Source organism: Vicugna pacos, chromosome 2, assembly GCF_048564905.1.
Source record: "Vicugna pacos chromosome 2, VicPac4, whole genome shotgun sequence".
Taxonomy (NCBI): Eukaryota; Metazoa; Chordata; class Mammalia; order Artiodactyla; family Camelidae; genus Vicugna; species Vicugna pacos.
In genome coordinates, this window is record NC_132988.1 from 47,126,494 (window position 1) to 47,142,480 (window position 15,987).

The window sequence follows — 15,987 nt, forward strand, 5'->3', positions numbered from 1 at the left end:
TATTCTTATTCAAGACATGGCCTTTGGTTGAAATGCCATCATAAAAAAGCTAATTAAAAATATGCTAACACAAAAGATCCCAAATAGCCAAAGCAATCCTGAGAAAGAACAAAGCAGGAGGCACCATACTTCCTAATTTCAAGCTACACTATAAAGGCCCAGTAATCAAACAGCATGGTACTGGCAATAAAAACAGACATATAGACCAATGGAACAGAATCAAGAGCCCAGAAATAAACCCAAACACATAAGGAAGGTCAAATAATATTTGACAAGGGAGCCAGGAATACTCAATGGAGGAAAGACAGTCTTTTCAATTAATGGTGCCGGGAAAATTGGACAGTCACATGCAAAGGAATGAATCTAGATCTCCACTCACAAAAGTTAACTTGAAATGAATTAAAGACTTGAACATAAGACCCAAAACCATAAACCTCTAGAATGAAACACAGGAATAAAGCTCCTTGACATGGGTCTTGGCAATGATTTTTTTTTTTTGCTACAACACTTAAAGCACAAGCAACAAAATAAAAAATAAATAAGATGACATCAAACTAAAAAGCATCTGCACAGCAAAAGAAACCGTCAACAAAGTGAAAAGACAACCTATGGAACAGGAAACAAATTTGCAAATCATATATCTTTCAAGGGGTTAATATCTAAAGTATACAGAGAACTCATACAACTTGAGAGCAAAAAACCAAATAATCAAATTAAAAGTGGACAAAGGACCTGAATACACATTTGTCCAAAGAAGATATACTAAATGGCCAATAGATACATGAAAAGATGCTCAGCATCACTAATTATCAGGGAAACGCAAGTCACAACCACAGTAAGATATCACCTCACACCAGTTAGAATGGCCATTATCAAAAAGACAAGAAATAACAAGTGTTGGGGAGGATGTGGAGATAAGGGAACCCTTGTGCACTGCTGGTGGGATTGTAAATTGGTGCAGCCACTATGGTAAACAGTATGAAGTTTCCTCAAAAAATTAAAAATAGAACTACCATATGACCCAGCAATACTAGCTCTGGGAGTATATCCAAAGGAAATAAAAATATGTTAAAGAGGTATCTGCACCCTCATGTTCATAGTGTTATTTACAATAGCCAAGACATTGAAACAACCTAAGTGTCCATTGATAGATGAATTAATGAAGAAGATGTATGTGTATATACACACGTACATATATATAGGGAATACTAATGAGAAAATCCTGCCATTTGAGACAACATGAAAGGACCTTGAGGATATTATGCTAAGTGAAATAAGGCAGACAGAGAAAGGCAAATACCATATGATCTCACTTACATGTAGAATCTTAAAACAAAATAAAACAAACTTACAGAAAAAGAGATCTATCTGTGGTTACTAGAGGTAGGAGGTGAGGGAAGGGGGAACTGGATAAAAGTGGTCAAAAGGTATGACTTTAGTTATAAAATTAAATAGGATAAACTAGGGATGTAATGTACAACTTTAAAGACTGTAGTTAAAACTGCTGTATGACATATGGAAGTTGTTAATCAAGTAAATTCTAAGATTTCTCATTCCAAGAAAAAACATTTTTTCCTTTTTGTTGATTTTGTGTCTATATGAGATGATGGATGTTAACTAAAGTTACGTATATCATGAAATGATTACCACAGTAAGTTAAACCATTATGCTTAACTCTTTAAACTCATACAGTGCTATATGTCAATTACATCTCAATAAGACTGGGGGAAAAAAACCCTCAAAAAATGTGCCAACAATTATAACTTACTAAAGACGTCTCCTCTGGGTTTCTGAGGCTCTGTCTGTATTCTGTTGTCAACTGTAATCCCCCTTGGAGAGGTAGTGGTAACTGGTGCTACAGTTGTCAGTCTGGTGGTTGGTCTTTCTGGGGTTGTTGCTGGTGGAGGTGTTCCGGGTTCTGTGGGTGGTGGTGGAGGTGGGGTAGGCTGTGGCATCGGCTCTGGTGTAGGTCTTGTTGTTGGCTTAGAAGTGGGCCTGTTGGTAATGACAGGAGGTACGTATGGTGTCTTCAGAGGCCACCTAGTACTTCTGACATCAGGAATCCAATTACTGTGTCCTCCATCACCCTTTGAAATGGTACCATTTCCCCTTGGTAAGTGAATTGGACCCGAAGGCTCAATCATGACTTTTGGAATATCTAGAATAGTAAATATATTTAAATTAGTGTGTAACCATCTCTCCTTAAAAAGTAAAATATCAAATTGTAAAAAACACACATATCAGAATACCTCATGCCAACTAGGCTTACTTTTCTCGTTTAGAATACTCCCCTACTGTAAGTCATATCATTTTCCAAAAAAATAAATACGTGTGTGTATATATAATATATACATATATTCATACACACATATATCCATCCTGTGGATGTATGCAAAAATGACCAGTATTTCTGTAATGAATATGTACCATTTGAAACAAAAAGTTTCAAGTATTTGTAAAGTAGAAAAAGACAAGAATGAGATTTTTTTTAAAATGCAGAGACATTCTAAGTTTTTTAAAATATGAGGAACATATATTTAGAGCCTATGTTAAGTGTGGTACATGTACATTATAAAGTCATGCTGAAAATGTCTAAAGACTTAATACTTTTCCCTCTTCCACACTTTACATAAATTGAATTCATACATTTTCATTAAATTTTCTACATATGGTTTTATAGTTGGTTTACTTTCACCTTGCTGATTTTATACAACTGCTTTGTAAAAAAAGTTTCACAGGTCCCCAAGACTATCTGTGGAAGCTTTGTTCTTGATTGCATTCACCAAAAGGAATTAATATTTAATCTTTCTGGAATGATATACTTTAGACTGGCAGTATGACTACAAGACCCATCAAAATCCTTTAACCTTCATGATTTTATGCCCCATTCTTTCAGTCAATATTTTACTCCAGAAATTTAAAAAATTATCTACTGTTGCATGAAATGTATGCTCAGTGATGGCCTTTGGTCTGTGAAACTTTCACCTTGGAGGGTATTTTTTTTTCATGTTTATCTACTAACAAATAGAGCTTGTAAAAATTTAAATAGCAGAACAGTTCAAAATGTAGAAAAATATGGAAATGACTTTTTAATAGTAGAACTGGAGGCATAAAACAGGAACAAAAATGTAGAATTCATTCAGATTATCCCACCATTATAACCTAATGCTAATGACAAACATACATTTATTTCTGATTATAACGAAATCAAATTCTCAGGGAGGGCTCAGTAATTTCTTGCCAGCTAAAGGGAAGCTACTGGGAGATTTTAGTCAAGGAACTAAATGCTTTTAAGATCAGAATGTATTACTGAGTCTTTAATTTTTTAAAACACCTGAGCAACTGATTTTTTTGTTTGTAGAAAGCACAGACTAGTATTAATATGAAAATTATATGTCTTTGATAATTAATCTTGTTCCTTATCTTCCCTGGTAATGGCCTTTGTGTAATCTTGTACTTTCTGCTGGAATTTAGAGCTGGGAGACAAGCGTTACTCACACACACAATTCAGTCCATCACCCTGGTATCCGTCTTTACATTTACACTTGTAGGACCCGTGTACGTTGTAACATCGGGCAAAGCTGCTGCACTGATACTGACCAAGGGAGCATTCGTCTATATCTGCATCAGGAAGGAGGAAAAGAAGAGGTTTATTTGCGAGATAAATATGATGGCACAAAAAGATACACCATTTCAAAAAAAATTTTTTTTTGCAATGTGAAGGTCCATGTAAAATCTGCAGATAATCAGAAGAAAAAAGTCCATGTGCATCCAGAACTACTAGCATTTGAATTTCACTTCTGTTTGTTTCATTTAAAGCCAGTGCCCTCTCCTGCCCTTGACAACCCAGTCACCACCATAATTAAGAGACCTTTCCGCTCTGCAGGAAAAAACAACACAAAGCAATGGTTGGAGTTTATTACCGTGACATTGGTATTTGCCTCCAATGTACATGAGGTCGAAGCCTTTATGACATTTGCAGATGTAACTCCCAAAAGTGTTGACACACTGCCTGAATCTGGGGCAGGAGGCTCTTCCGGTGGCACATTCATCAATATCTAGAAACAAGGGTCAACTGTATCTTAGGAAGAGCAACAGCATGTTCAGGTGGAGTAAATTTTAAAATAAACAATTGTCTGCAAATGGTTGCCTGGCACACAGTGGCTCATCATAAATGTTATCCAGCTGGTCGCCCTGACAGGCAACATAAACTGCGTACCTCCAGGTTTCAGCTCATCTTCTAACCCAAGCTGCCCTCCTCTTGCACTTACGGCACCTGTATCCCCCTGGTTGCTCCAACCAGGGGCATGAGTCATCCTTGACAATTCTATTTCCCCTAACCCCCAAATCATCGAGCCCAGCTGATTCTACCTCTGACACATTCTTTGAACTTGTTTACTCTGCATTTCACCCAACGCCATGACCCTAGTCCAAGCCACTATCTCCTGGGATAGACTATTACAAGAGCCTCCAAACTGGCGTCTTCCCCACCAATCTTCCTCCGTCCAAAGCATCTCCACACAACTGCCAACAGAGAATTTTATAAGACATAAGATGGGAGTATTACCATGCTTAAAATTCTTAACTGTTTCTACTTGCTTTCTGAATTAATTCTTCATTCTTCACCACATCTTTGAGGGCCCTGCAATGAACAGTCCTCACCTACCTCACTGGTTGTGTATCAAGTCACCATGTCTGTACTTAAGGATAACGCCTTCTTTCTTTCAAAACCTCAGACAGGCCAGCCTCTCTTTCACTGCAGGGCTCTGCAATGTTTTCACCTGCTTGGCTGATTCTTCACATGGCCAATGGCCCATGCCTTACTTTATGGCTTTCCCTGACCATCATTTTCTAAAATAGACCCTTTCTGTCCCTCTTTCTTAGTACCTCATATTAACACTTGGTATTGTTTGTAATTTTATTGGATAGCTCTTTTTTTTCTGTCTCTCCCATCAGAACATCAGCTTTGGGAGGATTAAAACGTGTCTGCTTTGTCCACTACTATATAGCCTAGCACTTAGCATAGTACGTGGCATATGGAAAGTCCTCAATAAATATCTCCTGAGTCCCCAAACACCTCCACCCATTCAGTGCTTACTAGATGCTAGATACTATGCTAAGCATTTTGCATACATGGTTTCATTCGATCCTCACAAGGGTTCTATGTGGCAGTACTCCCATTTTAAAGATGAGAACAATCAGCTCAAAGAAAGGAAATCTCTTACCGAAGGTCACATATCAAGTATATGGCAAAGCCAGGTTTGAAATCAAAGCCCAGACTCTTAAGCACAATCCTTTACTGCCTTCCTAATTTACAGGGAAAAAATCTAACTCTTTAGTGCAATACATACCATCTAGCCCTGTCCACCTGTTCAGCTTTGACACTCATTGCCTGTTACATTCTAGCAATACTGACCTCTACTTGTTTCCCTGAACATTGTGCTTCTTTAAACTCCAGTGCCTTTGCTCATGTGGTTTCCTCTGCCTGAAGCTTCATCTTGCCCCTCATTTTTTAGGGAAACAAGGTTTCCATGGTCCTTTCACAGAGAGGGGTCCCCTTCCAAGATAAGGATAGCTCATCACCTGATGTAAGTAAGTGTCCTTTTTCCTTCTATCCATCACATTTCACTTTCTTCCTTATCCCAGAGAGGCTGCTGACAGAGAGGCTTCACTTTACAACTCACCCACACAGGTCCTCCCATCAGGAGCCAGCTGCAGGCCAGGAGAGGGGCACTGGCACCGAATCTGCCCTTTGACAACATCACAGCCATACTGACAGTTTGCCATGGAGCACGTCAGGGCACCTGGGAAGAGAGTGACTGTCTGACTCAGGGAGTTGGTCAGCATACTCTGTACCCAACGTAACTATGTTTTCTATCTGTCCTGAAATCAATGACCCACAATTAACAACGGAGATGAAAAGGTCTTAACTCTCCAACAGTCTATAAAGAAACTCAAAAACAGGGGGAAGGACAGAAAGACCTTCCTCCTCCAGGGATGATGCAGAAGTGATCCAGATCTTTTGTCACCAGGGAAAGCTCTTTGATGCATTTAAAGAATAAAGGCAAATGTAAAACTTTATCTCACAGAGAGAACCTGGAAATTTTTCCAATGGCCAAGGAAAATGCAGAATTGAGGTATTTTTCTAGATTACTCGAGCTAAGTGCTGGTCGTAACTAAAACATGCAAGTAACTGCCTCAGCCGCCCATTAACTTTCTCAAGCCACAGCAGGAGACTTCTCACTGAGCTGCCAATGTTAGAGGATTCCAGAGGATCACTTCCACATGTTAATAAACATGAACTCACCTCGTTGCAAAAAGTTCCATGCTAAATATGCCATGATGAATAAAAGTAGCTAAGCTTTTTTGTTATAAAATGCAACCAGTTAACTGACTGATAATTATTTGATTTAACTGATAGTTCAGTAAAAATAAAAATCAAGCCATCAATTGTTGGAAATCATAGAACTACAAACTCGATTGAATGTTCAGCCTGCAGAGAATTTGGGGGCATTGTCCAACTTATAAACACATCCAAATGATAGTAGGAAACACCACACATTTCTTTCTTCTAAAGGCACACAAAATCTATTTTTGTTATTATAATCATTTTTTTTATTTGAAGTAGGTCTTTTTTTTTTTTTTTTAGAAAAGAGGTATAACTTAGTCTCCAGACTATTATAAAGAACTGTAAAAATAAAGTGAGGAGATACTTATGGATGGTTCACACTCAGTCACCAGACTGGATTCTCTACCAGCTAACAGTTTAGGGGCCCTCATTACGGACGGCACAGCAGTCCTCAAATAGTCACTAATGTTGTTTTTCTACCTGGAATCGTTCTATGCCCAGATAGAAGACGGGGGGAAAAGTGCTAAGAAAAACATTAGAAAATACACTAGTTCTGTGATTCTTGTTCTAAATACAATTTCCAAATCAATTTACCATTGGCACCCAGGGTAAAAGAATGCCAGTTATCTGAAATGGGCAGCCCTTATTTTGATTTTCCATTCCTCAGGCACACACACACACACACACACACACACACACACACGCGCGCGCGCGCGCGCGCACGCTCACATCCTGTTGAGGAGGAGGGCTGAGAGGCCACTTCCACACTCTGCCAGAGCACAGCGTGAAAGCAAGCCCAGAGCACTCAGGAAGCAGTTAAGATTCTTCACATACCCGAGCAGGACCCGTCTGGCAGGAGCATGTACCCGCTCAGACAGTAGCACTTGTAGCTGCCGTACGTGTTCATGCACCTGTGCTTGCAGGGCCGCGGCTTCAGGCCACACTCGTTCAGGTCTGAAAAGAATGGAGTTGAAGCAGAAAGATGACAAAGCCGCAAGCTAACGCACATCACTGAGATACTTCTCTATGTTGAAGAATGAAAGAGAAGTCAGTCAAGCTATTGTCACCAGTCATGTACATAAGAGATAGTGCCTGTTCACAATGTCTGCATTTCAATGCAGGTGACACTGAAATGAAGGCGACCAGGAGTCTTCGACCAGAGGTGCCGTGTGAATTTCTGGAGCTTAAATAATATAAAGGGCAGTTAGGAAGATTCTCCTCACAGACACATAGTGTACCATCCCTAGAAAGAGCAGCGTGAAAACCATCTATCTGACTCCAAAATCCTCACAATCTCTGGGTTACACTGCTAGATTCACTCCTGATAATGGGAGCTTCCTCTTTCAATTTCTTCCTGTCTCTGTTTAAAGAAGACACTGTGTGAACCTATTTTAGCTTACAGAAAGCACATAGACTTTTAACATTAGACTTGCTTTGACCTTCCCAGAGAAAAGCTTGTTTTTCAGAGGACAAGAAAAAATGTGGGGAAAAAAATGCAAGCAGGGCTGTGATAAATTGATTAGAGTGATCACTATTGTAGTTCTTCTTGTTCAATCTTATAGAACCTATACTGATCTCAGATTTTGGGGGGGGGAGGTAATTAGACTTTGATCTCAGATTAAACAAGAAACTTCAATTTTCTACTATAGTAAAGCACTCAAGTCACAAAATGAACTAAAAAAAAGACCCGCTAACATATTTTCATCATTCTGCAGTTAAGGGCATATGGAAATACTAATGGACAATACATGATAGACTATCATTACATATCTCAGGTTTAAATATCAATATGAAATGAATGAATAAACTTCGCTTTATGAGAGTTTTCTAACCCAAGTTGAACACTGCCTCTAGTGAACATAAAACTCATGACAAATAAACACTGAAACAGTAGTGCCCAAAATACAGACTTCATTAAAAAGAAATATGACCACATGTTTATTTTGTCTGGACTTGCCAGCATAGGCATCTGATTAGCACAATTTAATTATCCATTAAGCCATGTCCTCAAATTAGAAATATAGATATTATCGAGTTACAAGTTGTTTTCAGTCTAACCAAATTTAAACCTGCTCAATTATTAAAAAGCTGTACATATTAATATATATACTTAATGTAACCACCAAATTACATTTTTTTAAACCATCAAATAATTATTTCACCTAAATTTTAAAAAATATTTTACTGACTTCTCAACTTGGCCTTTTTGTTAACCATAAGCACAACTATAAGCAGGTCCCCAGCTGGATGAAGCCTGGAAAAGGTTAAATAAATAAACCAGATACCTTTGTCATCTCCTATGTGTTCTTCAATTTCTAACTTCAGAGTCTCTTGCCCAGTCAAGGATATTCAAAACAGAATCACTTTTTAAAGTATTTTTTAAAAATTTCCTTGAAGAAGGTACTTTGCAAGTTATAGTACCCACAAAAATTTGATTTCTCCTTCATTTAAAATGAAGTAAAATTTTTCAATCAATGAGGAAAAACAGAGAAAGAAATTCATTCCACTTGTCATATTCTTCTACCTTGTATTTCAATATGGGGATCTTTTCTCATGTTTGAAGAGGAGTTAATTATCATTCCTAATATGTCCCAGCAGAGGCACACCTGGCTTGGATAAATCTCAGATTAATATTATAGCAAATAGTATTTAAATATGAATACATTATTGAAGAAAGGCTTTGGGTCCTAAATATTTTTCTGTACAAAGAAGAAATACAGCAGAATAGTACAACAAAGTAGCAGAGTGACTGAATTCTATATCTCAAGGGAAGGCAATGCGTGGATATAAAATGTGTCATTAAGAACCCTTACATTTACTTTTCATTTTATTCTATTCTATTTTATTTTTATTAAAGTGTAGTCAGTTCTTTAGGTTTACTTTTAAAGAGCCACAGGAACTTCTGTGGCTTCCTGATGAGGACTGGTTAGATGTTTATAGTTCCAGGCAGCTCATACGCAAGGTGTATTTCTGCTGATGGAATATGGCCATGAACTAAAGTGGAGGCCCAGCTGAGGCAGCTCCAGTCTCGGCTGAAAAAAGGCCCCTTAGGGTTGCTATGAGAAGCTTCACGATCCAGACTGGGGCTGCTGCGGGTCTTCAAACCAAGTTTATCTTTCTCTTTCCATAAGAAAAAGCACTTTAGGGTTAAGAATCACAAAACTGAAAGGAAATGAAAAATCAATAAGATGTTGTAATTCCAAAAACAAACAAAAAAAACCCTGGAATCACCTATGAATATGGGAAAGGAAATAAACACACAGAATCCAGTGGGTAAATGTAGAGACATTTGCTGGCTATTTTACTATTATTAAATTGAGACATAAGGATCCAAAGACATTGAAAGCAATTTGAGAAAGCTGTACGCTAGCAGCTGGTGATGGGCGGGATGACACTCCCTGACAGTTGGCTGGTGTGGATGTCCCCAGCCATGGCCATCACTGCCCCATCTGCCACAGACATGTGTCTTGTAAAAAATTCCCACCAACTCTTACAAAAACCACTGCAGAAATGATGAAATAGAATTCCCCAGTAATCCATGATTATCAAAATTTACCAAACATCAAACTTTCACTAAAGCAGGGATTGCAAAAGATTAGGAGCCTCTGGTACCCTGCTGATGAACTTCATTGTCTTCAATCTTCTTTACGGTTTCTAGTCTATGATTATTATACCTTACTTTCTTATTGACCTAATGCTTTATGAAGTTGCATTAACGCATGCTGCTTTCAAAATCTCCTTGACTATAGACCTAGTAACACTTATGTTACTATCAAATTAAGTCAGAAATTAAAAAACAACACCTCCAATTTATAGTAACTGCTCCTATAATAATGAGCAGAATATAAAGAACAAGAATATTCTTTTTGATCACACTTTCTCAAATCAATCTTCAAAGTTGATCCAAGAACCCAGGAAAGAAAACTTTAGTGTCTTTATTTTAAATGTACTTAAATCTTGCTCTTTCTCTAGAAGTTTATAATGTAATATACATTATAAAGAAAAGCTATAAAAAATTAATTCTATCATGTACCTATCTTACCACATCAAAGGACAGAACTTTACAATTAAACCACTTATATTCAAATGCTTAAATTGTCATATATACAATTCTTAAAGAGCATCTATTACAGTCAGGTGTATATTTAAGCAAGTTGGTGAATTCAGCAGCTTGGGTAAGGGGAGAAGGGGAAGGAGCTGGTCCAGAACAAAAATGCAGGCTGCACAGCATTATAATTACACTTCAGGGGAAAAAAAGAATCAGAAATTTTATTAGCATGCAGACATTGAAAAGTAGTTTGAAAATCTGAAGAGATTCATTGAGTAAGATAACCCAGCAGATTTTTAAGGAAAATAACCTTGCATTCATTTAATGAATTTGGTCCTTTTTTTTTTCCTTTGAGGCTTAAACTAAGCAATGTCACAGAAGTCTGAGCGTTTATATCTTACCTGACTAAAGTGAAGGTCACAGACAAACAGATCTTAATATGTCAACTGCCGTAACTTTTACTTTTTAAATTATCAGTGACCCTGAAATTAATCTCATTGCCCTAATTCTTTGTGCCTTAATTTCTTGATCCAAATGCATCAGGTTCCCTATTAGCAGAGAGACAGTAATTAATAATTATTGAGTTTAATTCAGTCATTCTAAGTTCCAAAATCTACGAGTGGGTGAGAAACAAAAATCTTTTAGTAGAAGTACTGTAAAGGCATGCTGCCACCTAACTTTGCTACAGAATTTTCCAGCATAGTGAAGACATCCATATTTTTGGTATTTCTGTTCTCACACCAGCCTTGCAGCTGAAGACAGCAGGCATTACTCTCCCCCATTACTAACTGGTTTGCTAAGACCCAGATACATTCAGTGACTTGCTGACAATCGTACAGCTGCATAAGGGCTGTGCTGGAACCAGAACTCAGTCTTCCTAATATTACAAAATGTTCATCCAAGGAAGGAAGCTAATCTATGGTTTGATTTGCAGGTGACCTAAAACCCTACACCCCAAATGTGGTGGCGGGGAGAGGACCTGAGCACTTCTAAAATCTACTAAACAAAGCTATCAGAACCCCAATCACAGTTGCTTTCGAATTCCTGACTTCATCTCCAGATGAAAACAAAAGTTATTTTGTCATCTGATTTTTAGAAAACATTTTGAAACCCAGAAAAGAGTAAGAAAAGCAACGGATACTCGATGCAGGGAAAGGACAGTGGAGGCTCCAGGCTTCTAGAGCACAGAGAAGCGGCACCAGGTGACAGTTCCTGCCACTTGCTTCACATGCTCAGGATGCTGAAGACTGGGCACCCCGGGGGGGGGGAGTCTTCAGAACATTGGCAAGAAGTGACAACACTGCAGGAAGCCGTGCAGGTGGGAGGAGCAGCCACCTGAGATGACGCACGCTCACCCCTTGAAGGCAAACTGGTGGCTTGATGATCCGGGGGTTGTAAAAGAGGCTGTTCACGGCCTTGGTCAAGAGGAGTTGGGTAGAAGCGTTCGTCTTCACACCAGGAAGAAGGTAATAAGAGTCAACTTTCAACTGATGTCATTTTTAGCCCTAAAAATCTTTATAAGTATATATTAAACAATTACAAAAAGTTGGTGGAGTTCAAAAAGAATGCTTTAGATACTTCACAAAAATTAGTTTCTAGTTCTTCCAGTTTCTCTCTTTTTAAATTTTAATTTCTATTTTCCTTAAAATTTATCACTGCCATCTTGCTTCCCAAGAACACACATACATTATAAGTTAACAATCCATCATCCTCATACCAATTTTTTCTAAGGCACCAAAAAATATATGGCTATTTTTAAAAACATGACTTTAGTCATCAACAGAGAAAACTAAAAAAAATAGATTATAAAAAAATTGGTTATGATCAATCTTCTCCGTTTAGAAATACCTAGGTCTTAAATGACCAATTTAAAACCTTTTCCTATATTATGGTGCTGTAAAAAATACTCCAGAATTATGCATAAATTTATGATTTTCATAAAGATCTTATTTAAGTAAATAACAGGCTAGATCACCAATGTTTTCATTCAAGTGTAAGAACTTACATCATATTTAGGTCATGTTTAATTAGACTATACATAAGACACCCCACCAGGACACAGATAAGATTGAGATGTCTGGGACTGGGGGGAAAAAGAAGGATAAAGAGAGAGGCTTTTGGCAAAAAATGGTTAACCGTTGCCATTAGTAGCTTACCCAACGTATTATAAGATGGATGAGACCCAAAGTAGAATCAAAAAGGCAATCATATCCTGTTTCAAGACTATCATATTAGTAATAGTCAGTTAAACTTCCAAATTAAATGAACATTGGTTTCTGGGGCTGAAACCACACATCCTTCAAAGAGTAAGGCCTTAGCTACCTTCATGTTAGGGTCAAGGCACTCAGACTGCTGTGCTCAGGAAAGCAATCAACAGAGACTTTACTGTCTGGTTCTGTGCTACAAGATCCCAGTTCTTTTCTTGGGATAAGGAATTCAACATATGAAGCATAAACCATGGCAAAACATCAGTAATTGAAATTTATAAACTGTTTCTTCTGAAGCTGTTACAAAGCACACTGTAAATTCAAAAGAATATCTTTCGTTCCTAGAATTATGCAACAATAGGATACATTACATGCCAAAAATTATTCCCTAATGGGAAAGTTATGAAAAAGATTATTTTCTATAATAGTATCCCTTTTTGGCTGAGGGGAAAGGGGATTTGTACAGGTACAGAAACTCAAGGAGGGGGAAATCTACATGAATAAAATTACCCAAGAAAGTAAGGTGGAAAAAAGCCAATCTTGCCAGAGTTCGGGTTAGAATTTCATGTACTGTGGAAGGCACTGTGCCTTATGGAACAGGCTCGTGGTCAGCCCAAGTGCACGATTTTGTACGTGACCTGGCTCCAGCAAATCCAGGGGATGATTCCCAGGGAGGCACGAGCCACCAGCAGCAGATTCACACTAATCTTGTGACGAAGCTGTGGAGTGAAGCCAGTTCCAAAGTGGGCTTGCCCCGCCACTCCTGCTGCTCCCAGGCAGCCCTGGAAGCACTCATTAGGTGCCTGTCATCTACTCAAGCTGTTCACTCAGCCAAGCAAGTTTCCAGGGAGTGATTTCCTACAGTACACAGCCTGCAACACAGTTTACAGCGGATACTTACTGGATGCCAAAACCTACTTTTAATCAAAAGTTAATTTCCAGTTCTGTGGAAATTATCTCAACTATATCTCTTCTTGACATTTCTATCCTCAAGAAAAAGAGACCTGCCTGATTTCCCATATCTCTGAGGCATGTTTTCCACTTTATTAAAATGTATGGTCTGGGGGTGGGGGGGTATAGCTCAGTGGTAGAGTGTGTGCTTAGCATGCTTGAGGTCCTGGGTTCAACCCCTAGTACCTGCATTTAAAAAAGAATAAAAATAAAAAACGAAAAAAAAGTGTAGTCTGGACAAAAACAGTCCAAGTTAATTTTTCTATGTAGCAGATATGGACAATTTGCTCTAATGATGTTTCCGGGGGTCTCTGGACAGCTCTCCCCCACCTTCGCACAGCCTCTCTCCCCGTGACAGTCCACGGAGTCAGAGATGAAGCAGCTGTACCAGACACCTCCATGGAACTTTTCAAGTTCCTATGGGGGTTCAGGACCAAGAACTGTTATACAAAAACACTCGCTAAACAAGTATTTAATGTGCACTTCTCCTGTGCTAGTCATTTAAATAACAGTTTTCAGGAAAACCAAGAAATCAAAAGGGTGCCTGCTCTCAAGGAACAGAAACCGTCCCGTTGGGAACTTGCCACAGTTGCTTTTTTGGAAAGGAAGGAAAAGAGACAGATGATTAAAACACCTAAGTTTACTGTGGGCTGGAGTTTTATACTCAAGATTGAACGTGAAATTACATTTTCAGTGGCAGCACTCTTTCTGCAAGTGTAAAATCCATTTTGCCACTAATGAAATCCTCTTCCCCCTAACTATATTTAGTTTTGGGAGACAAGATTTCAACTCTGTGTATTTCAATCTTCCTTTAGAGAAACAGGTATGAAATTATAGGGAAAAGTACATGGTAAACTGGTTTTCTGAAAATGAGATACCCAGAGATGCATCTGTGTTCCGATGACGGTTTTAGTGTCTCTGCAGCTTATTAAAGTTGATGTAGCTCCTGCAAATAAATTTAAACGAATTTCTCTGCAATCTCAACAGTGGCTTCTTTCAGTAATCGCCTTTGTATAAATTCCTGGCATCAGGACAACAAAGTTTTATGGTGCTGACATATTAATGAAAGCTCTGATGGTTTATGTTCAGTACTTTAAAAAAAAAAGAAGCACGCTGGCACTCTCAGATGAACACTGACAACTCAATAATCAGAACTGAACATGCTGCTACTTGTGAACATACACTGCAGAAGGAAAATCAAATAGGTTTTTAAAAGAGTAAACTGAGATAATAAGAATTTCAAAAATACTACTCATGTATGTTAGGTAAATTCCAAGTTTAAAAAATGAGTTTTTAAGATAGAGAAGCAGCTTTAGGGGAAAAGGCAGTCAATCAAGTAGAAGATAAAAAAGAACAGAATTTAGAATAACAGGTAGTCCTCCCATTGGCCATGTCACACCTCACTAACAGATTTCACCTGGTAGTTCCGGAACAATTACATATACTTTCAAACATCAGTGTTACTGATTCTTGTGAAAACCTGCGGATCACGAGTTTACATGACACACTTTGAGGACTATCAGATATTGAAGAACAAGAGCATTTCAACAAGATCATTTCTGTATCAGATGAAGTTAAGTAAGTACCTATAGGACAGTGAGACCCTATGCAACTGTGTCATTTGACACTTAAAATGACACGGATTATTACTTTAAGAAATAAGTGAAATGTTTGACTCTTTCATCCTTGCATCTCTCTAGTGAAATCTAACCCTAGCTTTTCTTTCCTTCTGTTTTCTTTTTCAATACCTAACGGTAGAAAATTTTGGTTGAAATTAATTGAAAAGACAAGACTTGACAGCGTGGTTATGCAGCCTGAATCAGAAGGTCACACTTCCAAGGATACTTTCTGCATCCAAAACTGTATTGGTAGAAAGAACATGAGTTATACAGGCAATAGCTCTACGTTGACACAGTAGATCTTTTACCAACAAATTTGGTAAACTTGGACAAGACACTTAATATTCCTGATATCTCTTCAAATGAAAAATCAAATAGCAATATTATTTATAGCTTAATTGTAACATACAGCGCTCAACCTCCTAATGCTGTTGTAGTGTTGAAAATAGAGAATATATATAAAATACCTGGGCATTGTGAGGGCTAAATAAATATTTGCTTTTATAAGCAATTGATGCCAATGAAAAAATAACTTGCTAAGTTAATCAAAATCTATCTTTCTCAGAGCAGCATTACAAACTGGTCAAGGGATGAAGGGAATTCAATCACAAAGATCAAAGAGCTCAGAGTTGGAAGGGACCTCAAAACTTCAAGCCAAACCTCCTACCGGGCTTTGAGTCTTAAAGTGTTTTCATTTAGCTGAGATCCAAGGGGGCTAACAACTTGTGAAAGCTTCCCATCCAGTTAGAGGAAGATCGAGGAGGAGCAGAATGTAAGGCTTCTAACATTTAACATGTTACTAATGATGCAATT

General features: G+C 38.1%; 1 protein-coding gene across 7 annotated transcripts in view; it reads right to left on the reverse strand.

Annotated features, from left to right (window-relative positions):
* NPNT (nephronectin) overlaps positions 1-15,987 on the reverse strand; it is a 70,854-nt gene that overhangs the window by 23,785 nt on the left and 31,082 nt on the right. For 4 of the 7 annotated variants that reach the window (XM_072939308.1, XM_072939305.1, XM_006216157.4 and 1 more), the window contains 5 exons: positions 7,184-7,303; positions 5,685-5,804; positions 3,924-4,058; positions 3,499-3,621; positions 1,769-2,158 (listed from right to left, as the gene is read on the reverse strand). In XM_072939308.1, coding sequence (XP_072795409.1) covers positions 1,769-2,158; positions 3,499-3,621; positions 3,924-4,058; positions 5,685-5,804; positions 7,184-7,303 — 888 coding nt within the window. Of the gene's footprint in view, positions 1-1,768; positions 2,159-3,498; positions 3,622-3,923; positions 4,059-5,684; positions 5,805-7,183; positions 7,304-11,752; positions 11,846-15,987 lie in introns of all 7 variants that reach the window. The other 3 variants (XM_072939300.1, XM_072939295.1, XM_006216156.4) reach the window with 1 other exon arrangement.